Consider the following 26,058-nt stretch of genomic DNA (forward strand, 5'->3'; position numbering starts at 1 on the left):
CATTAACGTGATGATAAGTGTGTTAGAGAATATATTCTATACTGTGAATAATAATATAAACATGAAATATTTCAATTTAAAACAACTCTAATATCAGTGATTTGCAGGCGAAAGACATTCATTGGCTGACATGCAGAGATATGTGCTATTATAACTCATCACATCTACTACAGGTAGCATTAAAACACAATAGGAATGTCAACAAGGATGTTCCTAACCCCCCAAAATAATGCCTATGTATATAATTTATATTTTTGGTTTTTTTGGAGAGTTATATGTTTATGTACTATTTGTTTTTTCACGCTGCACTCAGTCATCACAAAAAATGCATTAAGTAAATCTCAGATAACTGAGAAAAATGAATGATATGTGTCCTTTCTCCCATTGTTGTCCTCTTATAGTCTCCACCCTTGTTTACTGAGCTGCGTGGGGATGATCTGCTCACTCAGAGATATGAGTGTGTATGTACAGACACAGAGGGGGAAAATATAGTTTGCATAAAGCATTTGACCTTGACTTTCATTGTTACTGCCAAAAATCAAAGTAGACCTTGAAAAAAAATCATGAAATCATATCTAGTAATATATCATATGACAGAGAAACTGTATAACACAGCTTTTATTTTTTCACCAAAACAGGCTGATGTCAGCAGGCTGTACTAAAAAACATCATAAAACATCAAAGTTTTAGTATAGCCCTTGCTCTTAAGTGGGAATTAAGCTCTCTGAGTGCTCTTGTTGATACAGTCCACCATGTATTACAGGCTCCTGGTCTAACGTAAAATCTGGCACTCGACAGTGACCAGAGAGGAACGCGGGGAAATCGGGAATGTGACGTCCAGTCCGCAGTTTGCGGCTCTCTCAGCGGTTCTCGGGTTTCAGCTCGGCGCGTGCTCTACGCCTCCTGCTTTGTGTTGTCAGGCAGAGAAAGACGCGCCATTCAGGGTGGCGTGTGTCCTCGTGCACGGTCGCAGAGTCGGCGCGGAGGACTGAATCACATCTAGTTAATTTACTCTCTCCTCTTAAATAGTCGACTAATATTTATAATTTCGTTACCATGTCGGTGGGAGTGGAGTCTGGATTCTCAAGCGAGGAGGTCTTAAACAGCCGCTTCCCTCTCCATCGGGCTTGCAGGGATGGAGACGTCGGTGCCTTGTGCTCCCTCCTTCAGTGCACATCAAACCCGGCCGACCTCACGGTGGAGGACACTTTCTACGGCTGGACGCCCATACATTGGGCTGCTCACTTCGGAAAGGTATCGCTTCTGTCCGCCCGGGTTTTAGTTAATGGATATTTTTTTTTGGCGAAATGTTATCCAGAAGGAGCGTCGTCGCTCTTCGACATCATGAGGCTCGTCTCGGCCATTTCCTGATGTTTCCATTAACTGTTAGCTGATGAGACGAAGAAGCAGCCGTCCCTGAGTGCAGGCAGACAATGGACCGTTGAAGTTAAAGCGATACTTTTTAAAGCTAGTTTTCAATGAATTGTATTAGTATGCGCAAAATTGTAGGTACGTTTTTACCTAGTGTTGAACAAGAACCCTATTAATATTAACTAATGGCTTTAGGCGATAGGTTTAACACGAAATTCTAGCATTACAAGAGCCACAAATGTTAGCTAACGAGCAGTTAGTTAAATTGGATGTAGCCTCGCGGACTGTAGCAGGTTTGCGGCTAAAAAGGGCGGTTATTCAAACTGCTTTCAAGCCAACTCCCGGCGCTAATGACTCATTTTTAATGAAGCGTTTGAGTATAAAAAACACTCGTGGTAAGACTTGTTTAACAAACTGCACATTAGAAAAGAATAGGCCTCACGTTTGTACAGAGACTGGATTCATACCCCGAGGCAAAGCTTTGATAATTGTGCCTCGAAAACCCAGTCAGCCCACATAGGAGCGCTTCATTTTTGCCCTTTTTCGGCTGCTGTAACACACTTGTCTGTACCTGCCCTGTCTCAGAATGCAGGTAATGGGCCTGTCTGACTGTATGTGCATTGCACTTGTGTCTTCACAGCTCGATTGTGTGATGCGTCTGGTTCAGGTGGGCTGTGGTGTGAACGCGGTAACCTCCAGGTTTGCACAGACGCCCACTCACATTGCTGCTTTTGGGGGCCACCCTGAGTGTTTGTTATGGTTGCTTCAAGCTGGTGCAGATATTAACAAACAGGTACGATATCAGACCCACTCTCATCCTTTTTCACAGAGTTTCCTGAAGTGACATGTAGACTGCATTTGTTACAAAGTGGGACAAGAGGAAAACATAATTTAAAAAAAAAAAAAAAGGGACAATGGTTTTTATGTGAAATGAAAAGGAAGCAGGGGAGGGGGCGAGTGAAAGGAGCGTGAGGGGTTGAGCTCAGATAATCCCATTGAAGAGGATAATTCTAATTTGGGGTCACGGCCCTGGCAGTGTTGCTGCTCACTCCTCCATTTGTCCCACCAATGCCCTCACATTCCATTTTATTTATTTCTTCACCATATTTCCCGAAGCAGCCACTGTCAGACTGTTGAGTGCCTCACTCATCCGTCTTTTCCTCTCCGTGGGATTTCATACACAGACAGGCTCATGCGCTGAGGCTATATTTTATGCTCCACTGCACTACTGAGAGGAATCAGATTAGTGGGGCACAGTGACATAACATATTGTCGTAATCAGGAACCACATTGCTTTGCAACTCCCATTGAATCTGCTTAGCGTCTGTGGAAATAAACACAAGGGAAAGTTCTCAGATTTGCGGACCTTTTCCTCTTGAGTGTGTAGCCTTTTAACTTTCTTGGGATTGGGCAGTAGGAAAGTGTGATATTTGAGTGCAGCCTACGTTGCATTGTGGTTGGAGAAAGCTGCCTCACTCTCCCCCCCCCCCCCCCCCCCCCCCCCCTCTCTCTCTCCTCTTTCCTCTGCTGCACTCTTACTAATGTGCAACTGTAAATGTGTGTGGGCGGCAGTAATGTCTGGGTGAAAAGTTCAGGCTCTGCCCTGCAGCGTTACACCCTTTTATAATATCCAGTATGTGCTTAGGATGCAGTAATATGTGATACATTTGATAAATACTTAATTGGTAATGTCTGTCTGATACATTCTATATATAACTGCGGTCTCTTGTCATCACTCAGGACTATGTGGGCGAGACGCCCATCCACAAGGCTGCTCGCGCGGGCAGCCTGGAGTGTATCAACACTCTCTTGATTCAGGGAGCGAAAGCTGAGTAAGTCCTGTGATCAGTCCTGTGTCATCATTTCTTTTCCTCTGTACTATCCAGCAACTTAGTTACACCTTTACAAGGGATCGCCACCAAACTCACATCAGTACAGTTGTTAAGTCTAAATGTTTTATTCAGTTTCTTCAAAGCTGCAAATATGTGATCTGCAAAATTAACAGTGCAGGTCTTAAACATAAATTTGTAGAAGGTGCAGAATGTAATTACTAAGATTAAAATTTTTGATATTATATTATATTAGCTCCAGCCAAAAGGAATGCTGCTCTAGAAGCGGTTACTTTACTTTAAATCAGTTCAGGTTGTGTCTGTATATAACTTTAAACAAGATTTGAGCAAAGGACTGAATTAGTCATTTAGCTCAACAAAATAAAATCAACTTTGTTTTATTGTTCATGGGTTCATTAAAAATGTACACCAGACAACTGTGTAGACAATTACATCCTTGAAAATGTTTTTAGAAGTTCTAGAGATGCATTTTGTGAAACGGTAATAATATAGCAAAGTTAGCTTGCTTGACATGTTAAACATTAACAGAATTGGTGGCGCTTCCTTGAAAATGTGACACATTTTGTTAATCCTTAAAAATTGTTGTTTTTCATTGCAACAATTCGCATTAAGTTGCTCTCTGTGTGTAACATTATCAGATAAGACATATTCCACAAGTGCCTGCTTGTGTACTTGAATAAGCAGACGTTTATTACCTTTATAGTCTGCTACACTTTATGTGTGTTACAGTAAAAGTTGATTATTAACTCTGCACGGCGTCTTTCATCTAGATGGCTGACTTTTTCAGTCCAGCACGATTATTACACAAACATTAGGGCAACTTAATGTAAAGGTTGATAAACTGTTTAATTAGTAGGCCATGTTGCATGATCTCTGTTAAATCTAGAGTGTGGTTTTCTTTGTTAACATTTGTTTTAAAGATTTGTGTCTTAAATACACAGCTTAACTGGGTGACCAAATGCACATTGCTTTTTTATCTGAATACCTCTTTACTGTCATTGTGGAAAGGCTGTAAGGTGTTGCATTGAATGAAAATGCATTGATTAGGTGGCCGTGTTTGGAAATGCAAAATCTTTTTTTTTTTTTTTTAAGTTTTTGCAAGATTGTTTTGGCTGCTTTCATGTCCACCTTTTTCAAGGATCATTAAAATTAACAATAATATCTGCATTGAGCAGATAACAGAGTTAGATATAATAGATCTTGCACGATAAATTTAGCTTATTATTTTAGGAGGTAGACATAATCTCCTCTTGTAGTAATGATCAGTCACACCTTTACAGTTGTTTTGCCAACATACCCATTTATAGAAAACATTGTTATCACTGATGTTCGATCTGACACATGAACAAAGAAGTGAGGCAAGACTCACTTTTCCTGTTTGTTAAATTTAGCTTCAAGACCAGCAGGACTTGAAATAACAACAGCTATATCGTTAGATCATAGCTGTTACTTTCCTAAAGGTCATGTGAATAAGCCTAATGAATTAGGCACCCAGTTTACATACTCACAGCTTACCTGTGTTATCCAGCTGTAAAACAAACAAAACAAAAAAAAAGCCTTGAGTTGCTTCTCACTAAAGTAGGTTACCGGGTTTGTAAGTAGCTTTTTAATGCACAAAGAAATTAAAAGTTGCTGCTTACTTTAGTCTTAGGAGTTTAGATGTTAGACTCAACATGTTTTATTTGTTTTTGTTTTTCAATTATGAAGTCTTGCAGCTTCATTTTCTGCAACATACTGCCTGCCTTTTCTTTGTGATCCCATTAGAGAACAGAAACCCCAAGCTACCAAGGAGTTTATATGTATGTTAATTTTTTTGTAGTCTAATAAATCTTTGTGCACCAAAAGCTCTCTGTAAAGAAGGTAAATCCCACCATGAAGCAGTAAAAGTGAGCTTTAGGTATAACCATGACAATACTGAACATAATCTGAGAGCAGTGCTGACTTTGGGCCTTGTTTCAGTAAAGGAATGCAAACAGTGCTCACACGCCTTTTCAAAAGGTCTTAGAGACACACACACCATGCATAATCTGTTCCGCATAGTTTCACAGAGTGCGTGTCCCAGAGTCATAAAAAACACTCGATGGAAATTAAAAACACTTCATTTTCTCCTTGTATAAACACCCTGGTTGCTACGGTTGCCTTGGCAAATTAAATCCACTGCTTTCATGCAGAGAAGCTCAGCAGTGGTTCACGCAGTGTGCATTTGGTTATCAGCTGATGAGTATTATATTTTTTGATGAAAATGATATGTGATTTTTTTGTTTTGTTTTGTTTTTCTCCCTGCAGATCACAGATATTTAGTTTAGTTTATTATCAAGTTTGTTTGTTTTTCATTTTATTTAACTTATGACTCAGAAATGTAGCGGGGGCGCAGCTGGGGGGAAGACTAAGGCACAGCAGGTGGGACTGGGGCTCATGACAAAATAACAAATTTCAGCATCAAAGGGCTTTCAAACATCTGCTAACAAAATATTCCAATGCTAACAAAGGTTGACAAAGAAAATAGTCTGCTGTCATGTGCAGTAAAGATTTGGTGGCAAGGCAGCAAATGAACCTTGACGTGATAATTATTCAGGCAATCAGTCGTTGGTAGCACTCATGGTGCATTATATCTGATGCATAAGAGAGAAAATATTTTGCTGGGAAAAGATTTTTGTTTATGCAGTTTATACTATAATAATACAACTCTGCAATACATAGTAGTCTACATCATATACTACTATATGAACTAAGTTGTGTTCTTATGCTTTTAGTTTTTATACCCTAATTTTTAGTTGTTTAATTCAAAATATGTGTAATATACAAAGTCTAAAATACTGTGTTGATAATCTTCTAATTTGAATCTGTTAGTCAGGACAAATAGCTCTAAATCCACTCATTTAGAGCTTTGGTAATTTTTTATTATAAATGCTGTTATTGAAGTCAAAGTTTCTGCATTTTCTTTTTGGAAGTTAGCTTGAACATTGAGTCTACTCTTTGAGATCTATTACTTGAACATCCATCTCCATGTCACATTTCTTTCATGTCAGATTAAAGCTCCGTGATAGGCATCTAAACACTTCTTTTGCCCTCCGGTCCACTCACTGCATTATGGGAGCGAAGCTTCAATAACAAGCACGTTTTTACTGTGGAGTGTTTTGTACAGGACCTAAGGCAGTAAAATGGATTTAGTGGATTATGAATGGTTTATTCTTAATGGAAGCTCACATCAACATTACCATGGTTATAAAAGAAAAGCAATGCCTCCAAATATTTTCACAGAAGCCTTTGAGAGTACGTTTTTACAGCAAAGCGGCTAAATTATATTTCACGCAAACAGGATGTCCTTGTCACATTGATTATATGAACAGTGAATGAATGAATGAGTTTTATTCAGTCGCTTAAATCTACATTTTTCATTGAGGATTTTCCTCAGTGGGCTGTTCATCTTCTTGGCTTTGTTTTATGCTTGCTTTGTATTACATCCTCTTGAACACACTTGTCATCTGAGATTTCCTTTTCAACGGGGAGAAGTAATTCATAAATGATAAAACTGTAAGCTTTGACTATATGTCAGAGCATTTTGCAGCTTTGACTGTTTCTGCTTATCTTCACATTTTCCATGTGGAAGAAAGAAGAGACACAAGAAGAGTGTGATGTACTCATTTGATTCATTAGAAGGAAGTGCTCTTGAAAGGCTTGAATTATGTATGAAATACTTTCATTCCTTTGGCCGTCACCTACAGATGCTTTTATGCACCTTTCTTTTTTTTTCTTCTTTTTTTTAAATGAGTGGGAACAACATTAAGTCCACCTAAACCTGAGGTTTGTGTTATTTTACTCAGTGGTGTCATGGTTGGATACAACTTGGGTCCTTCTTGAAGCATGCCTTGACGCTCAGCAGGCATTTTGGCAACACCTCTGTGCAAGCGTTTCTGCTTTAGTCTAAAAGATTGGGTTGACAGTCATAACTTTTACATAATTCCTTACTGGAACATAAAAACGATTAAATAAAACTCTTCAAAACTTTCCCCAGTGTCACAGTTCATCATGGTTTTATTTGTAGCTCTGTCCCGAGTGCTGACAGGATCAACATCTTTGGCTGTTTGCGCCAAGTCACTTGAACGAACGCCATCTTAAATCCTATTATAAATACACTACCAAGAAAAATGATAAGGACATCTATAAAGTACTCGTAGAACCACTCATAAAGTAGATATATGGTAACTAAATAAATCGGACCCAGCTTTATAAATATGAGCTTTACTTTTTGAAATCCAGTATTTAATTAGAATCATAAAACCAATGCTCTGATTTTGCTCTAGAACGCTAAAATAAACTTAGCACTAAAACTATATAGACTTTTTGGGGGGTAGATTTCTAAGAAATTCTTTTTTGTCATGAGCCTCAAACTGTAAAGGTGGTCCAGTAGCAAACTAGCAGCAGGTAGGCCAGTGCTTAGAGGCTGCCGGTGATGAGCGTAGTGCAGGCATGCTTAGAGCAGCTGAGTGAGATGGGTTAGATTTGCATAACATCATGTACTGAACTGTCTAATGCTAACATCATCCTGTTGCAATGGTTATTCACTGTCATTTCACTGTACCAAATATTTTACGTTATACACAGAAATGTTTTCTTTTGTATGTCACAGTATTAACCCTATACAATATCATAGTCTGTTTTGACTTCTAATCTTTGTCACCTTTTCCTTTATGAAAGTGACAATAAGTTTACAAAAAAAGTTTTCTATACTGTTAACAGAAACAGAACCGTACATCTTAATGTTTTGCAGCCATTGAATTGGAAATGACTTGGTTTTTTCAAGTAATCCTAGAAAGGGGGAGAATAGACACTGCTGAGTCTGCCCCGTTCCCTGGGATAGCCGCACTGTTGTGGCATTGAGTGTTCTCACTATCGCTTCCTATCTACACACTGGCAAACTGTTGAGGTATTTCTTGCGGTGATTGGTTTTAATGCTAGGTTTTTTAATAAATCAAAACTAAAGTTTTAGACCTGCATGCTTTGCTTATTATCCATGATTGTTCCTGTATTTAGCCTCTTTTTTTTAATTTTATGATTTGTCTTTATTTTGTGAACTAACCATAGGAGTCCTTTAAATGGACAGGGTTAATCACGTGAGTCCCATGTCAACATGTAGCATGATAATAGGCTGCCTCTGGAAGGTTAGACAATAGTTAGAGAAGATGCATATTGTGTGCTTAGGACCGAAAAGCAAAGCATACCAGGCATTTACAAAGAATTAACGCTTCCTTTTTTAAGTTGTTTTTTTGTTTTTGTTTTTTTGTTGTTGTTTTGTTTTTTTTTCTTTTAAGCTATACACAGCTATCCATTTTGTTGGATTAGTGATTACCATAGATGTCAGGTCTCACTAAAGGAATAATGGTTTAAATAATTAAGGAAATAGAAAAGGGGCATATTGTTTCAGTTATGTGGAGGGCGATGTTCAAGCTGAGATTTGGTTTGGAAACAAGTCAATGCTGGAAATGAAGCCAGAGGGTCAAATAAAGAAATGAGAGAATTAATTTGCAGCAGACTTTATCTGAAAACTTGAAATTTGCACTTATAGTCAGGCATTTAAAATGCCTGGCACTCATGAGTGTCTAATGTTTAGCTTCCTCCTTAAGAGATCCACAACATATACAGACACATAAAAAAAATCACTGCACCTATAACCTCCTCCCTATCTTTGACCAACCCCACAGAAGAGCTGCAGTAATCTGCGAGTGTCTCTGCAATCACTCATTTGACATTGGATATAAGATTTCAAAACGAGGAGCAACTTTAATATCTTAAGTGCTTGAAAAGGGAGAGGAAATCTCATTTGGGGATTGTTGAGGTGCAATTTCACCCTTGTCCAAAAAAAGGCTTAACCACTGAGTTCCTCTAGACAAGAATTAGGGCAAGTACTTGTTGTGCCATTATCATACAATAAGTGGACATTAATGATTAAGATTAGAAGATGTTAGATTTTTATCACAGTAACAGTATGTTATTCTGTGTCTATCTGGTCCACTGTTTACTTAGGGAACTGTTTGTGTTCAAAGAGAGACAAATTTTAACATTAAATTCTTATTTAGTATTATACATGAGAATTTCTATTCCTTAGAGTGAGACTGATCCATCTACCATTTAACATGTAAATGATATTCAGTTAAAGTGTAACCTCTTGGATTAATCCTTTGGAAGCGTTAATTTTGAAGGGGACGGGTAATGTGCAACAAGTTTATTGTGTGATTTTTACTTGTTTGATTTTTTTATTTTATTTTTTTTAAATCTTCAATTCTTTATAAAATGTTTTTTTCACATGCACTAGTTCTTGAAATGTTTATTTCTGCACAACTGTTTAGATAAAAATGCAGAGAACGAGCAGTTTCTACACCTCACGAATGACCAAACAGCAGCTGTGTGCTTTAAATCCTGCCTCTTTGTGTGGAAGTTAATATCACCTGGTTTTTAATTTAACACTATAAACGCAAAGTTCAATGAAACAAAATGTATTCCTAAAATTTCGGTAAATCATTTTAGTCATGCATGAAACGACGTGACGATTGCTTTCAATGTTTTTCCTGTCGTGTTTTTAAAAAAAACAAAAACAAAAAAACAGTCCAGAGTCAGATGTGGGCCAGCGCTCCCAGTTCTTTGACAAAGACTGAGCTGTTTGGTTAGAGAACTCATTTCACAGCATGATGACATTTAGGCCCCGAACAACGGCAGTATTGTTTTTGTAACTGGCTGAAACAGACAAAAGAAATTTCCATCATTAAGCTGCAAGAAATGCTTTGGTTGGTCGATTATTTTCTGTATCCTTCAGCAGAATGATCATATTTTATATTAATAGCACCTTTTTTAAAATATAGTTTTTATTTTATTCCTGTGTAGTTTTTTCTCCTTGCTGTCCACATTTTACCTGCAGGTGAAATTGTTTCCACACTTTAATGCTGTTTGAAAACTGTAAATTTGTGAGGGGGAGGGGACACAGTGCTGTTTGCTCATTCATTACTGCTCCCAGAAAGTTACTTTATCACTGCTGCAACTGGCTATGGTTAACACAGAGTGCACAGACTACTTAGTTATTTTATTATGTTTTTTTTATTTTTATTTTTTTTATTCTCTTGCTCATTTTTCTTGAAACAACATGAGGACAAGTTCACTTTAGCTTCACATTCTCAACAAAAGAAGAGTGGTGTTGCTTGGGTGCTGCAGTTCGACCTTGATTTGTTCTCGCCCTAATCGTTCACTCTCTGGAGTTTGTTCTGAAGATTGCATCATAGTCTTCACCATCTTCTGATTCTCTGACTCATCTCTGGGGATTTCGTCACTTTGCCAGTCTGTCATTTTCTTTGCTGGCTTTTCCACGTGGACATTGACACAGAGAAGACAACATCACTGCGCTTTTGATGCGGCTTTGCAGAAATCCTTGAATTCTATCGGCGCTGGAGACGTGAGATGACAACCACTTCTCATTCTTCGCAGAATGCTCCTTGATGTAGCCCGTTTGACGCGGTCCACGGATGTGATCTCCTGTGGATGCAGCGGATCATTTCATACATGTTCAAGTGCATGTGCTCAGCTGTCTTAACCATGTCCGTTTGCAGCAGACGTGTTTCCTTAATTATGTGGAAACAAGTGAAATCTTTAAGATGCAGATGATCCCAAAGGGATCAGTCGTCATCTGTCATGAAGATGACGAAGAGGATGTGAGAGAGGGTAGAGCAGCACAGGCTATTTCTATACATCTGTGTTCGTGTGTGTGTGCGAATATTTGCTTAATGAGTGTGCGTGCGTGCGTTTATGTATGTATGTGCGTGTGGGGGTGTGTGTGCCTGCGTGTGCGTGCTTGGGTTTGTCTCATTTTGTTTGTGTTTTATTTGTGTAAATGGAGCATACAGTGAGTGTTTCTAACACTCCCTTTTCTGTTGTGCAGTATGAGGAATGCCAGTGGGCTGACTGCTGCTGACCTGGCCCACGCGCAGGGATTCCGGGAGTGCGCTGAAATACTCTCCAATGCCCAGAACTTCCAACAAAACATGGCTCAGTCTCATAACGGGGTTTTTCTGAATGGCATGAGCCAGAATGGGTGCCACACTTACCCCACCATCCAGGGACGCAGCTTCTTGAATGGTATGCCCAACAGAAAAAGGTCTTTCGAAGGCATGGAAGCAAACCCTGGAAAGAAGGCTAGAACTAACGGTAAGTTACTAAGCTGATCAGGTCTGTTCAGATACTTTTTTTTTTTTCTCTTCTGTTACCTTTTAAAGGAAATTGAAACTTTCAAGACATTATTACCCCTCAGCCATAAAAGGTTGATGGCATAGTGTCATGCACACCAAAGTTTGTGAATGCAATAACTCGAGAACGAGACAGTATAGGATTTTGAAATTGATGCCATCGAGTTCAAATCTCAGTGACCTCGACCTCAAGGTCAAAGGTCAAGATAATCTGAAAACCAAGTGAAGTAGGATTTTGAAATTGATACCATCAGTGTATCTAGGAGATTAAGGGGGTAGGTCTCTGCAGGTATTTACTTTTAAAAAAATATTTTCTGAAGTCTTTCCTCCAAAGGGTCTTGTTAGACTTAATTCACATTTTATGTGAGTCACAGCAATAGTGTGACACAGTGACTCTTTATTGATTATAATTCATTTTCCTGATATTAATTGATAATGTTGAAACACCAAAGGATGTTGGGTACTCAAACTTCTTTTTACACTCAGCTGTTTAATTTATTTCTAGCATGCATGAATGACAACAAAAAATAATTCAGTTTTGGTGAATTGGAGATCAGCAAATTGTCATCTACAAACTATATTCTTCCTTTCATCACATGACCAAGTGTCTGCATGTATTTTTAGGACAAAATCTGGGTTAATTGTATCTTCTAAGCAAATCTTTCTTTAAATGGATGGATGGAAACATGTCCTGGCTCTCAGCTCACTGATTTTTCCACTCGTCTTGGCTCTCAGGTTTTTGTGTGGAACCCAAATTGCTTAACGGGAATGGGCCACTAGATGGAGCTGGAGATGCGCAGATGGAGAGCATGAACATGGAGCTGGCAGCGACTGTAACCTCAGGTGGGCCAGGAAGCTTTGCATTTGGGATGAATGGGGTTGCACCATCACAAGGGCCGGGGCCCATGGATCAGGGGGGACCAGCCAGGTCGAGCCCCACAGCTAAAGAGCTGGAGGTCATCACTGTGGCGTCGATGCAGACCCCCTGTCGCTGCACCAACTCTTATGCCTACTTGTAAAGGGCTTGTGTGTGAAATGGCACATGCTAATGTTCCCATTTGTATGTTTGTTGTACGTTTCCTTTTTGAGTAATGCAGATATCGAAATACATTTGTTTTGATTTGGTGGAGAGCTTCCTTTGAAAGATATTTAGCTGTGTGCGTGCGTGCGTGTGTGTGTTGTATTTTCTACTTTTCCATGTACCTGATTATACTCTTAAGGAGAAAGGCATTAATATGTGTTTGTTATACAGATATGTAGTCAGTGCATACGTCGGATTATACTGACCGTTCTCGTGTAATGCTTACTTTTTATTAGGTTTTAAATAAAAGGATGATTTTGTTTTGCACAATTATACCACGTTGTTTGCATTAAAAGTGCAAATGTTTATATTGGCTTCATAAAAAATATTTAGTCATGTCTTATTATAACGCTTATAAACTTGTGCATTATTGTATAATAAGGAAAACTTCATTTGTCACCTGATGTTGTGAACACCAACCTTCTGCTGCCAACACCAAAAAAAATAGTAATGTTCGAGTTTGTTTTTCTCCCAGTTTAATAAATCAGTAAATATTGTTGATTTAAAATAATATTTAATAGGTGACATTTATGTGAAATTGGTACCTAAGCACTTTTTAAAACATACATAAAGAAAGTCTCTGGAAATTTCGCATTTTATATTGAAGAATGACTTTATGCCAAAGCATATCTGAACATGAATGTAGCTTTTAAAATTTACATAATTCACTGTGCAGCTTTCTTGGAGTTTCTAGATGCCCTTTAGTAACATTTACTGGTCCATAAGAGTAGAATTTGTTAACCCCTCTTTTTCACCTTTGTCAATGATTGGTCTGAAATATGATGAATGTTTACTGTGTGTGTGTGTGTGTGTTGGCGAACTTTTAAGGTAACTAGCAACAAGGCTTGCATTTGCGTGTGTTACAGAAGAATACCCAGTGTGTTTTTTAAATTAATATCAGGCCATATTGCAATCGGTTGTTATGTACAAACAGTCCTGCTGAAAAAAAGTTTGCATGGTTTTTTACACTTTGCAAAAAGCCTTATTTGTTAAGCTGCGTTAAGTAATCCAAACGGTAACTTAATGTATGCTGTGTTCAAATTTTATAGACGCTGGGGGGATTCTTTCTGTATTTTGTAGTACTATTTCATGTTGAACATGGTTTTTGTTTTTGTTTTACGTGGCAGAAGGTTTGAGTGTGTAGTCTTTGAATCTGGGGCATCAAATGTTTTGAGTACTGAGCAGATTTAGCTTTGTACTTGACTGCTTGACATCATTAAATGTGTATAAAGTTTATAAATGTGGCCTTTGTTTTCTTGGTGTATCCTTGTGCTCTTTTTTTTTTTTTTTTTTTTCTTTCTCCTGTCTCACAACATCTGTGTTTATTTATTTATTTTTAAAAATGCTTACATTTTTCAGATGATTGCAAATACAGTGCCTTTGACATTTTTTACAATTCTGCTTGTGATGTTGGGTCGTGGAGCTTAAAAGACTTGTGATTTTTCTTGTGAAATGACACAGAACTAGGTCATGGTGGTACAACGCAAATTGTATGTCAGAATTACTACAGATCAGGACGTGACCTATTTTAAAACAAGGTCTCAGGTCAAAACTTTTGAGATTGCATAAACCCGTGGAGTCTATTTCGCAATTTATTGATCTCTTTTTTTTTTTTTTTTTTTTTAAATCCAAAGAGTTGGATACCACTTGATGTGTGTTGAAAGCTGGCCATGTAATAGACATTATTTTTACATGGCTGCTTACAGAATTGTAGTAAAAAGAATTTTAAATAGTTGTGCAAAACAAAATCGCCCACTGCCTCGTTTGTTCTCTATTAGAGTCAGGAACACGATCAAAACAATTTGTTTGCCCTTTTGACTATTTGTTTCATTTACAGTGGCAGGTGAAAGACACTGTGAGGACTTTTTCTCAAACGGCCCAACAGCAGAAATCCTCCTTGACCACCACATCCACAGCGGCTCACCTGAGATCATTAGCACTGGAGGCAGTCAGGTGGAGCACCTGAAGTCTGTGAAAGCGGAGCAGTTCTATGACCACACCCTCTTCAGCACCATGCTTCTTTACCATGGATCCTAAAATACAAAAGTGATCTTCCTGACACCTCTTCCTTTTTGCCTGAAACTCATCTAAGCCTAAACAAGCATTCATTCGCCTTAAAGCCACAGAGTGGTCACGATCATTGAATTTCTTTGTTATTAACAGCAGAGCCACTGTTCTGGATGGGTCTGAAACTGCATTAATAAAGCAGCGTAAAAAGTGGATTTTTGTGTTGTTAAAGACAAAAGTTAATGTTTAGTTCTTGTTGTGATTTATGCTACAAATAGCAGTTTTCTTTGAATACACTAAAGTAAGCATTTGAGATGAACCACTGCCAGTGCTGAAATTTTGTTTGTCTCAATATGTTAAAAAATGGAAACACATAAGATGTAATTCATTAAAAAAAGGTTTTCCAAAGTTTGATTTTTCTCCGTACATCTTGTTCTGCTTCCTGCCATAGATGGCTTATGAAATAATGTGTGTAGAGAATCATGGTATCCTACTTTCTTTTTCTATCCATTAGATATATACATTAAAAGTTATTGGTGTGCTCGCTTAATACAGAAAACTGCTTTAAAAGTTGCACTCTCACGTGCTGGCACAGCTGTCATAGGGCCGACCTTCATCATAGCTGCTCAGCACAAACTTCCCGTCATCGAGGCTACGTCACCGTGGGCACGCCCCGCGCCACCCGTAACTCGAAAGGGGTGGGAGTTGATTCCAATCAAATAAAATATTGTATTAGATAAATCTATCGTGTTGAAAGGAAGTACCGCGTTTTTATAGAAACTACTTATGCTAACAACACAAAATGTCTACTGACATTTTCATGCTAGAAATTTCAGGTTTGCTTAGTAATAAATCGCAGATGTCCCCCCCCCCCCCTTCCTTCTTGATGTGGTATCGTCCTGTGTAAATCTATGTATGCAAACCAGAGCGTCATATTAGCTTTATAGGACGACGGAAGAGTCGGGCTCCCATCTGTAAGGTTTCTGTAACGTTCTCAAATTACATTAACTATAATATAGGCAAATAAGCTCCTGTCAACTATTTTGCCTTGTCTGTACGTATTCTTCAAGTTAAGCTATGTCAACCCCGGCCAGAAGAAGACTTATGAGAGATTTTAAACGGTGAGTTGGTGTACAGGAATTATGCCGACATCGTTAGCCGTTTTGTCAGCTTGTGCTAGCCCGACATAGCTAATCGCTGTTTTTTTTAGGATATAGTCAATTTTAGGAGTTTCCTGTGTAAAAACAACCACAAGGCAACCGCTATAGATTATCGTATGCTTCTGCGAATGTGAATCATTTATGTGAAGTATTTTTTTTTTCAAAGCGCTTCGTCTTTCCGTGACGCTAACGGATCTAGCTAATGCTAGCAGGTTGGTTTACTAAGGCTTCTGTCAACGTACAGCTCGTAGCTGACTCTTTAAACCTTTTAGCTTTGAATATGCGTGAGAAATGGCCGGACGGACATTTTTCATGGTTTAAACATTTTTTTCAACGCATTCAACCCCAGTACTCCACGAATGTATTCCTTCCGTTTATCTTATATTTCCGCTTCATAGTTGCGTTGTTGACCAGCACAAACGGTTCGACATCCCCAAGGTCTTAAACTTACAAAAGTTTGAGTTAATGGGGCAAATAATGACGCCAAGAAGCGAAACAGAATAAAGTTAGATTGTTATGTAAATTTCCGAGTAGAAATCAATATGTCAAAGGTGAGAAACAACAGTAAAACAAAGCGAATGCCAGGCCGTGTATTGGCCTTCAGGTCCCTTTATAACCGTAATGTAACACTGCCCACGGAAAATGTTTTGGGGTTTTTTTTTCTTTGTAAGCGATCCTAACTGTTTATCGTAGTGAGTTACTGGACCTCTTCGGGGTCCTTAAACGTGTTTTGATCTCACTGTAAAGCGAGCCTCTGGTCTTTTGATTATGTCATATTTGAAATATCAGGATTCAGGAATGTGAGCAGGTATTTCCAGGTGTTTGGGAGGAATATGGTTTGGTGTAGCCCAAACCTATTACTGATATGGCTTTTTAATTTTTTTCTTTTATTCATGTTTAGTTTCATCTTCAGTGAATTTTGCGGTTTTCTGGGTATTTTGTATTTTCATTGTGTTTTGTATTTTTATCTTTATGTGGAGGGGCCAAGATTTAAGTTCCGAATAAACACAACACTTTGTGAAGGCAGGTGACTCAGTTATGTGGAGATAAGTGCCAATAAATGGGTAGTGATTGAGCATCTCACAGCAGAACAATTATATAATGTTTCTGAGGCTTCATTGCAAGTTAGGTAGTTATGGTAATTTTAAATTTTAACAGCTAACTTTGAGCAGGCACAATATAAGCATCGTTGTCGCTCATGATGTAACTAATTCTGTATTTAGTAAATAACAGTTCCTACCGTTTATCATTAATGGCACTGACACATTGTGTTAGGAAAAGGAAACCATGGCAACAGCTGTGTTTCCAAGTATGGTATGTTTGTTTGACCTTATAAATGTGGGTGTGGTTAGACAATGAAAGGAGACATTTGATTGTGAAATACACCTTTCTGTGGACTCAGTGGAGAAATACAGTCTCTGGTCATTACCTTTGAGGCCTTGAAACTTTGCTTCAGTGTATTTATTTACTTAACCTTTTGGGTATGCAGTCTACAAGAGGATCCTCCAGCTGGTGTCAGTGGTGCCCCTTCTGAAAACAACATCATGGTGTGGAATGCAGTCATTTTTGGGTAAGAAATTAATTTGGTTCTGAAGTGTAGATCTTATTTTTGTGTCTGAACAAATGACAAAATATCGCTTTTCTCTAAATTCGCAGCCCTGAAGGAACTCCCTTTGAGGATGGTAAGTACCCCACTGTATATGGAGATAGATAAAGTTAAATGTAGTAACTTAATCAAAAATCTCACTGAATAGAATTAATTGAAAGAGACTCCTCAAGTCACATCTCCACAGTGTCCTCAGTTGGTCCAAAATCTCATATGTGTTCCTTTGTTTCAGGTACATTTAAACTCATCGTAGAATTCACAGAAGAATATCCCAACAAACCCCCTACAGTGCGATTTGTGTCAAAGATGTTTCATCCAAATGGTAAGAACATGATCACCTGCTGCCTCGTTATAGTGTTATTTGTGGCCTGTTAATAATTGTTTTTTCTCTACAGTCTACGCGGATGGCAGTATATGTTTAGACATCCTACAGAATCGTTGGAGCCCCACTTATGATGTGTCTTCTATTCTAACATCTATCCAGGTAAGAAGTGTCAATATTTAACAATAAAAGAAAAGATTTCATTATTATGGCATATTATTGTTAATTTGATTATGGAAACATTAAGTGCATTTCCAAATCATTGTGGCAATATTCCATCCATCCATCCATCCATCCATCCATCCATCTTCATCCGCTTTGTCCGGGGCCGAGTCGCGGGGGCAGCAGCCTAAGCAAAGAGGCCCAGACCTCCCTCTCCCCAGCCACCTCCTCCAGCTTATCCGGGGGAATACCAAGGCGTTCCCAGGCCAGCCGAGAGATATAATCTCTCCAGCGTGTCCTGGGTCTGCCCCAGGGCCTCCTCCCGGTGGGACATGCCTGGAACACCTCACCCAGGAGGCGCCCAGGGGGCATCCTTGTCAAATGCCCGAACCACCTCAGCTGGCTCCTTTCGATGTGGAGCAGCAGCTGCTCTACTCTGAGCCCCTCCCGGATGGCCGAACTTCTCACCCTATCTCTAAGGGAGAGGCCAGCCACCCTTCGGAGGAAGCTCATTTCTGCCACTTGTATCCGCGATCTCGTTCTTTCGGTTACTACCCACAGCTCGTGGCCATAGGTGAGGGTAGGGATGTAGATCGACCGGTAAATTGAGAGCTTCGCTTTTACACTCAGCTCCCTCTTCACCACGACGGACCGGTGCAGCGTCCGCATTACTGCAGCTGCAGCCCCAATCTGTCTGTCGATCTCCGGCTCCCTTCTCCCATCACTCACGAACAAGACCCCGAGATACTTGAACTCCTCCACTTGGGGCAGGAACTCATCCCCGACCCGGAGTGGGCACTCCACCCTTTTCCGGCTGAGAACCATGGCCTCAGATTTGGAGGTGCTGATCCTCATTCCCGCTGCTTCACACTCGGCTGCGAACCGTTCCAGTGCGAGCTGGAGGCCCTCACCCGATGAAGCCAACAGAACCACATCATCTGCAAAAATCAGAGATGAGATTCTGAGGCCACCAAAGCGAAAGCCCTCCGCCACTTGGCTGCGCCTAGAAATCCTGTCCATAAAAATTATGAACAGAACCGGAGACAAAGGGCAGCCCTGGCGGAGCCCATCACCCACCGGGAACGAGTCCGACTTATTGCCGGCAATGCGAACCAAGCTCTTGCAACGGTTGTATAGGGATCGAATGGCCCGTAGCAATGGGCCAGACACCCCATATTCCCGCAACACCTCCCACAGGACACCCCGAGGGACACGGTCGAATGCCTTCTCCAAGTCCACAAAACACATGTAGACTGGTTGGGCAAACTCCCATGCACCCTCAAGTATCCTGGAGAGGATAAAGAGCTGGTCCAGTGTTCCGCGACCAGGACGAAAACCGCATTGTTCCTCCTGTATCCGAGGTTTGACTAACGGACGAACTCTCCTTTCCAGCACCCTGGCATAGACTTTCCCAGGGAGGCTGAGGAGTGTGATCCCCCTGTAGTTGGAACACACCCTCCGGTCCCCTTTCTTAAAGATGGGGACCACCACCCCGGTCTGCCAGTCCACAGGTACTGCCCCTGATCTCCACGCAACATTGCAGAGGCGTGTCAACCAGGACAGCCCTACAACGTCCAGAGCCTTCAGGAACTTGGGGCGGACCTCATCAACACCAGGGGCTCTGCCACCAAGGAGTTGTTTAACTGCCTCAGTGACCTCGCCCCCGGAAATTGGCGGGTCATTCCCCTCATCCCCAGACTCTGCTTCCTCCTCGGAAGACGTGTTAGTGGGATTAAGGAGGTCCTCGAAGTATTCCTTCCACCGCCTGACAATTTTCTCAGTCGACGTCAGCAGCGCTCCGCCAGCACTATACACAGTGCAGGTAGAGCACCGCTTTCCCCTCCTGAGACGTCTGACGGTTTGCCAGAATCTCTTCGAGGCAGTCCAAAAGTCTTTTTCCATGGCCTCTCCGAACTCCTCCCACACCCGAGTTTTTGCTTCAGCCACTGCCCGAGCCGCATTCCGCTTGGCCTGTCGATACCTGTCGGCTGCCTCCGGAGTCCCACAGGCTAACCAAGCCCGATAGGACTCCTTCTTCAGCCTGGTGGCTCCCTTCACCTCTGGTGTCCACCATTTGGTTCGGGGATTACCACCACGGCAGGCACCAACCACCTTGCGGCCGCAGCTCAATGCAGCAGCTTCGGCAATGGAGACGCTGAACATGGTCCATTCGGACTCAATGTCCCCAGTCTCCCTCGGAATGCTGTTGAAGCTCTGCCGGAGGTGTGCGTTGAAGATCTCGCGGACTGGGGCCTGGGCTAGACGTTCCCAGCACACCCTCACTACGCATTTAGGTGCACCAGGTCTGTCCAGCGTCTTCCCCCGCCACCTGATCCAACTCACCACCAGGTGGTGATCAGTTGACAGCTCAGCCCCTCTCTTTACCCGAGTGTCCAGAACATATGGTCGCAGGTCTGCGATATTATAATATATAATAGAAATAATATGTATATATTTCTCTGAGAAACGAAAAGCTGCTACTGCAAATTCAGGCTCATCCACTGAGACTAAGTTTAATGTCAGTGTGTAGGACTGCAGCTGACCACCCACTGATTGAATAATCTCCACTCATATCATGTGAACTAAACAAATGTCCCAAAGTGTAAGCTTAAACATATCGGTAACATCTGAGAATTTCTGAATATTATTTTCTTATATAGCAACTCATTTATAATGTAGTGTTGATTCATTAAGTGCTGTTAATACATGAAAATAATCAATATACAAATGATAGATTTAAATTTATGATTAAATTCAAAAGATTAGAGATTTTAGTTTGTAAAAGTACAGTGGCAAACTGGAAAATTCTCAGTATTGTGCAATAACATTGAGTAGATGAATAAGTTGATTCAGGTTTGTTGTTTTCCATTTAAATATTCTTGCCTTCTGTATTAATCTTCTCTCCCCCTGCAGTCCCTGCTTGATGAGCCAAACCCCAACAGTCCGGCCAACAGCCAGGCAGCTCAGCTGTACCAGGAGAACAAACGGGAATATGAGAAACGCGTCTCTGCCATCGTAGAACAAAGCTGGAGAGACAGTTGACCTGATACTTGTGATTGCTTCTCTCCGTCCATTGTTAAGCTGTGTGTGCTGCAAGTTTTAGTGGAATAACTCTTAATTTTTTGACCCTCCCCTCTTTTAATTTTAAGCTTTTATGCACTTTACCCTCAACTTTCCATCATAAAACATCTTGTTCCTGCCCAACAAAGAGGGCCTTTTTTTTTTTTCTATTCTCGCCCCCTTTTTAAGTTCATCAGGGGAAATGTGCTGAATCTTGCCTTGATGTAATATCATTATGGACTTGAGGGCCATTACTTAAAATCCTGGTGTGTTCCAACTTGCTCTAATAACTCCATGATTAATTGTTTTGTGTCTCAAGAGGGTACATCGTTAAGTCATGGGTCCTTTTCTGTTGTGAGCCTGATTTGTTGTCAGTTTATTTTCATAAGGCAGTTGGATACTGAGCAGCCTGATTATCACAGACTACAACTAAATCACCTTTACACCATGTCCTTTGCTGTGTTGTGAACTGTTACATGCATGACGGAGTGTATTCACTTTCCCGTTCACTTGTGTATATAAGAAACCTGCAACTGAAATTATGTACAGATTTTGCACTGGTTGTCCCCCATGTCACCTTTTCCAGTACTTGTAAATAATAAAAAAAAAAAGGCAAAGTCATCCCTGTATGGACATGCATTTTCTTTCAAGTTGTTAGTGCACAAGTTATTTTACTTTCCAAGGTTTGAGCATAAATGCTCGTAGCAACAACGGCCACTTGCGTAGGGTACGTCGTAGGCTCTACGGAGATTCGTAGTCAGTCTAAATCAGGCCTTGTCTGGGAAAGTGGATCACAGTAAAGCTAAAGTTCTCATAAGATCTGTTTCTAGAGATGGTGATGCCAGAAAATCCACTATATATGGTCTTATTTTGAGATCTTTGTTGAAACAGCAAAATAAAATTATATATTCAATATAAGTTAAAATGCACTCTCAACTGACAGTTCTTTATGCAATACTGGAGAATCATTAGCTTTTACCTAAAACTCATTAAATACATTTTAAACATCTCATTTTATCATAAAAGTAGCATCCATGTTGCTCTTGTACAATGTTCTAGTGAAATGCAGTAAGCCGCAATTCAGTTGTAATTACAGATCAATGATTACAGAAAATGATGCATCTGAAATCATCACACAGTGAACTTTGAGTGTTGACTATAAAGTAGTGTTGAAGAACACAGAATTCATGTTTCTACTTTGTTTTTTATTTGAGTTTATATAGTTAAGCTTGTGATGTTGCATGCAAGATGAACACAAAGAGGGATGATGTGCAGGACAGCTTGTTACAAACATGCACATGGTTGTGTACTGTACTACAGCTACTGTTTGTAAACAACCAGGAGATGGCATTCTCGTTTCTCAGGTACACAGCTGTTACAAAAATAACTATTTACAACACCCCTCTCTTCGTGGATTTTTTTTTTTTTTTTTTTAGCAAACTGTTAACTGGAAATGAAGGCTAATATAGATAAAATTAAATTTTTCACACAGGAATGTTCATGGGGCCAGGTGAGCTACCTGTTGTAGGCTCTCTCCTTCTTAGCCCTTTCTAAGGCCTTGTCCATGGTCTTCTCGTTTTCGCCTCTACACTTCGGGCAGTACCACTTGCCTTTAGGCTTATGATGGAGCCCGACGCAGGAGAAATGAAACCACTCAATGGGACATTCGTCATTATCGCAGCCAATCATCTCGCCGTAAGACACCTGTTCGCACAGGCAATATGTTGGCTCATCCGGATCGATGGGCAGGTCTGGAGGAGACACTTCTCTCTCTGATTTTCCTTTTGACCTTTTCTTTTTCTTGGAAGATGTTTTGGCCTTCTTTTCCCGAGACACCCCCACTCCCACTTCCTCAGCATGATCCAGACCCCCGTAGCTTTCCCGATTTTCTCCATTTTTCTGACGTCGTGAGCGTTTCCCTCCCGCCTTTTCTCCACCACCTGAAGATGATGTGACCTCATCACGCTTCTTGTCGTGGTGACTGGGTTTGCCCACAGTAACTGTAGCTGATGTTGAGGACATCAAAGACGATGCAGTGGTTGTCATGGAGGTGGCCGGAGGAATGTGACTTTCTGGGATTTCTTGAGAGGAAAGGAGTAGTTCTGAATGCCAGTCTATTTGTCGCGTTCGGTTCTCAACCAGCTCCACCTGGAAAAAAGAAAGAACATTCATGTTTTGTTTTTTATTTTTTCCAAGTTCACCTAATTTATTTGACAATGTAGACTAAACCATCACACTTAAATAATCCTGAATACAAATCTATGTGAGAAACCCCAAACTACATCAGTATCTGCCATGTCTGTGCCCCGACAGAGCCAATCAACAGCTGAACCTGAAAACACATGAGCCATGTTGCTTGAACTTGCACGAATAAAAGCTTTTTAAAGGACTCTCATTAATCATCGTGAAGCCTAAATCCTTTTTGGTTTATGTTTTTGTGAAGAGACAATCTGTAGCTCCCTTGGATGCACTGTACGTTTTAAAAAGCCAACTCTGATTAAGATTTGTTGAACATAAATTTTGCCTTCTTTGCTGAATTAACTAGAAAGAAGTTCATGCTTTCAGCAGTTTAGGCTTAGCTGACGTCTAGGGGCTTATAAATGTTACTATAAACAGGTTTACACAGGGTAAACCTGTGTTTGTAGAGGGAGGGATGCGTGCCAGATGGACTAAAAGGATTTTAGCAGCTCTGTATCTGTCCTTCCCTGCATGTCATTCCCTCTGTACCCCATTTCCTGTTTATCGCTACTGTGCTATCCATATAAAGGCAAGAGCCTGAAAATAGTTTAAAAATATATATATATAAATGTGAATGTTCATAGAGAAATTATTATCAAAGCTATCCACTTTAATTATGTATCACAAAAGGAACACAACCCAACTGAACTTTGACATACCAAACATGCCAAACAGGAAGGTCAAACATAGTGTTGTGTTTCTGGTAACTGCCTAGCTTGTATCTACAATAGAGTTATTTAATGTTTACTGCTGGAGTCTTGTAAATGTTTAGATTTTTTTTTTCTTTCTTTCTACAACAGATTTCCAAAAAATGTAAACATAAAGCTCATTCAGTCCTGATACAAAAGATCCATAAAACCCATTAATCAGGGTAAGCGTTCTTGCACATATGTCACAGAAGAAGAGTAACGTAGATTCATCAATACACACATTAAGACCCAAAAGCTACTTTTTTGTCCAGTTTTTCTTCCACGTACCATTTGACCAGCAATCTGGATCTTTTCATCTCCAAGCTCCTGACTGCGAATTAGCGCCCTCTGAATAGACAACTGAAGCTTGCGCCTCTGAAGGGAGTCAGATTCACGGCGATACCGGTCATAAGCATCATCAAGCTCCTTCAGAACATCTGACCAAAAAAAAAAAAAGATAAGAACAGAACAGAAATACACCCCATGTTCAATAGTATACTTGTTGTTAGTCTTTTTTTTAACCCTCATTAAAACAGACGGAGCAGCAGCATGACTACAGGTTGAAAAGTAAGAAAAATGAATCATTGCAATCTTTTGTATTACTTTGTATATATATATATCTATCTAGATAGATATATATCTATCTAGATAGATATATATCTATCTAGATAGATATATATCTATAGATAGATATATAGATATATATATACACACACACACATACACACACACATAAATTATTTCACTATGAAACCTAAACAAAAGTAAACATCAAAGAGTAATCTTTACCTTGATACTTGGCATCAATTTCCTTCATGAGGGACACGCTCCTTTGCAAGTCAAAAGGAAGGGACTCCACAAGGTCCAAATACTCCTCCACATAGTTCACAACAACGTGACCTGGGTCACCATTGGTCGGGTTCAGCATTGCGGATCCGTTTCCCCGCCGGCGCACTCCTACACCAGCACCTGTCAACAACATTAGCTTTTTCATTGATGAATCTAATACTCAAGTTTGCAAGTAAATATTACTTCACTGCCTCAAACGTTTTTGATTGAAGCATCATAACGTGTGTTTTACAGCGTTTTCGTCGTGTTTACTAACACCTGTAATCAAGAATCAGTTCTGGGCTGCAGACATACAGAAGAGAAGACAACTGATCTGCAGTCAGCCATACTGATGAAATTGCTACGTGTACTGCGAATGTGCCAACTGTTAGCTAACTCGAACTACCAATGCAGGATCTGCAAAGAAATACAAGACCCGGTGACTTCCGCTGGATAGCTGATAACTTGAAGTTGCTCGTATGGGGTGTCCTTACTGCAAGGTCTTCACAACTACAACGGAGCAGACAACTGTAATGCTAGCTAGCAGTGTTTCCCGGGGAACTGTAATCATTTTGGCTATGTGGAAGAATCACAGATGGATATGCTAACACAAAGCCTGCCACAAACAACAGGACACAAGTGAACTGCTGTGTTTGAATATTTCATCAAAAGCAGCAGCCGCCCTGTCGTGTCTAATGTTTGCCAAAGCTAACTACAGCAGCTATCCTGCCCTGCTGCTGCTGAGTCCATTTTAACGACAAGTAACGATACCCAACTTTTCCCAGTTTGCAAGTTTATGAATCTCTCAGTCTGCACCACACACTTATGAAAATGGGATTTTCAAAATGTGGCGTTAACTGTGGAACTCGCTGCTAAATGTTTTGGAAAGTTACATCTTAATGTGACAAACAACGCTTTGAACAACGGTCACCGAAGTGAATACGTTTCACCTTCAACACATTAAGCACCCACTGAACATTTACGGACAATTCTAGCTAACACAACGCGGACAAACAGAATGGTCTTTTACTGCTTTGGCACTTTAAAGTGGTCTTTACGCGTTGGCTTCGGCGTGTCTGTTAGCTGGATTAGCCGACTAGCTTATAACAATACTAAACGAAATTCAGCTCCAATCCTTACGGAAATACAGAGCAGATACCTCGCCACACTCATTCAGTTGCCATATAAGCGGAGGGTGAGTAAACTTACCTGTGAATACTCCGAGTTAACCTTACAGACTCTGTGATGCTGCTGTGGGTCTTGTTGCTAACGCTAGGTAGTGCGCGTGTGTGTGTAACTACGGTGGACTCGCAACAACGGAGCTAGCTGTCGGATAATTCAGCTATGCGCATGCGCCGCATACTTTACACGAATCACACACGCCTCACTCTTCTGCTTTTAGGTTTACGATGCTGCAACCAACCAAAACACTTTGATGTCCAGCAGGTATCGGTTT

The 26,058-nt window shown here is 40.3% G+C and overlaps 3 protein-coding genes across 4 annotated transcripts; 2 read left to right on the forward strand and 1 right to left on the reverse strand.

Moving 5' to 3' along the window:
* Positions 1–910: 910 nt before the first annotated feature.
* ankrd10b (ankyrin repeat domain 10b) lies at positions 911–14,945 on the forward strand. The gene is made up of 6 exons (XM_086266363.1): positions 911–1,254; positions 2,012–2,164; positions 3,112–3,203; positions 11,146–11,411; positions 12,185–12,292; positions 14,368–14,945. Exons 1-6 carry the CDS (start codon positions 1,057–1,059, stop codon positions 14,565–14,567), a joined length of 1,017 nt encoding a protein of 338 aa, XP_086122489.1. The 5' UTR covers positions 911–1,056; the 3' UTR covers positions 14,568–14,945.
* Positions 14,946–15,449: 504 nt separating this feature from the next.
* Positions 15,450–21,785, forward strand: ube2al (ubiquitin conjugating enzyme E2 A, like). 2 transcript variants are annotated; one of them, XM_086266369.1, is made up of 7 exons: positions 15,450–15,511; positions 15,608–15,658; positions 17,187–17,267; positions 17,354–17,379; positions 17,536–17,625; positions 17,699–17,787; positions 20,701–21,785. In XM_086266369.1, exons 2-7 carry the CDS (start codon positions 15,615–15,617, stop codon positions 20,827–20,829), a joined length of 459 nt encoding a protein of 152 aa, XP_086122495.1. In that variant the 5' UTR covers positions 15,450–15,511; positions 15,608–15,614; the 3' UTR covers positions 20,830–21,785. The 2 variants fall into 2 exon arrangements, with proteins under 2 accessions (XP_086122495.1, XP_086122494.1); XM_086266368.1 differs by having other exon boundaries at positions 15,453–15,658; positions 20,701–21,739.
* Positions 21,786–22,031: 246 nt separating this feature from the next.
* On the reverse strand, positions 22,032–25,965 carry ing1 (inhibitor of growth family, member 1). Its single transcript, XM_086266364.1, has 4 exons — positions 25,812–25,965; positions 24,564–24,743; positions 24,063–24,211; positions 22,032–22,995 (listed from the first exon to the last, which is right to left on the reverse strand). The coding sequence occupies exons 2-4, from the start codon at positions 24,700–24,702 to the stop codon at positions 22,363–22,365; spliced, it is 921 nt and encodes a 306-aa protein (XP_086122490.1). The 5' UTR covers positions 24,703–24,743; positions 25,812–25,965; the 3' UTR covers positions 22,032–22,362.
* Between the last annotated feature and the right edge of the window lie 93 nt (positions 25,966–26,058).

This window comes from Aulonocara sp. 'chitande type north' Nkhata Bay, linkage group LG16 (genome assembly GCF_057382095.1).
Source record: "Aulonocara sp. 'chitande type north' Nkhata Bay isolate Kocher_YH1m ecotype deep benthic linkage group LG16, A_spYH_male_GT1.1, whole genome shotgun sequence".
Lineage (NCBI taxonomy): Eukaryota > Metazoa > Chordata > Actinopteri > Cichliformes > Cichlidae > Aulonocara > Aulonocara sp. 'chitande type north' Nkhata Bay.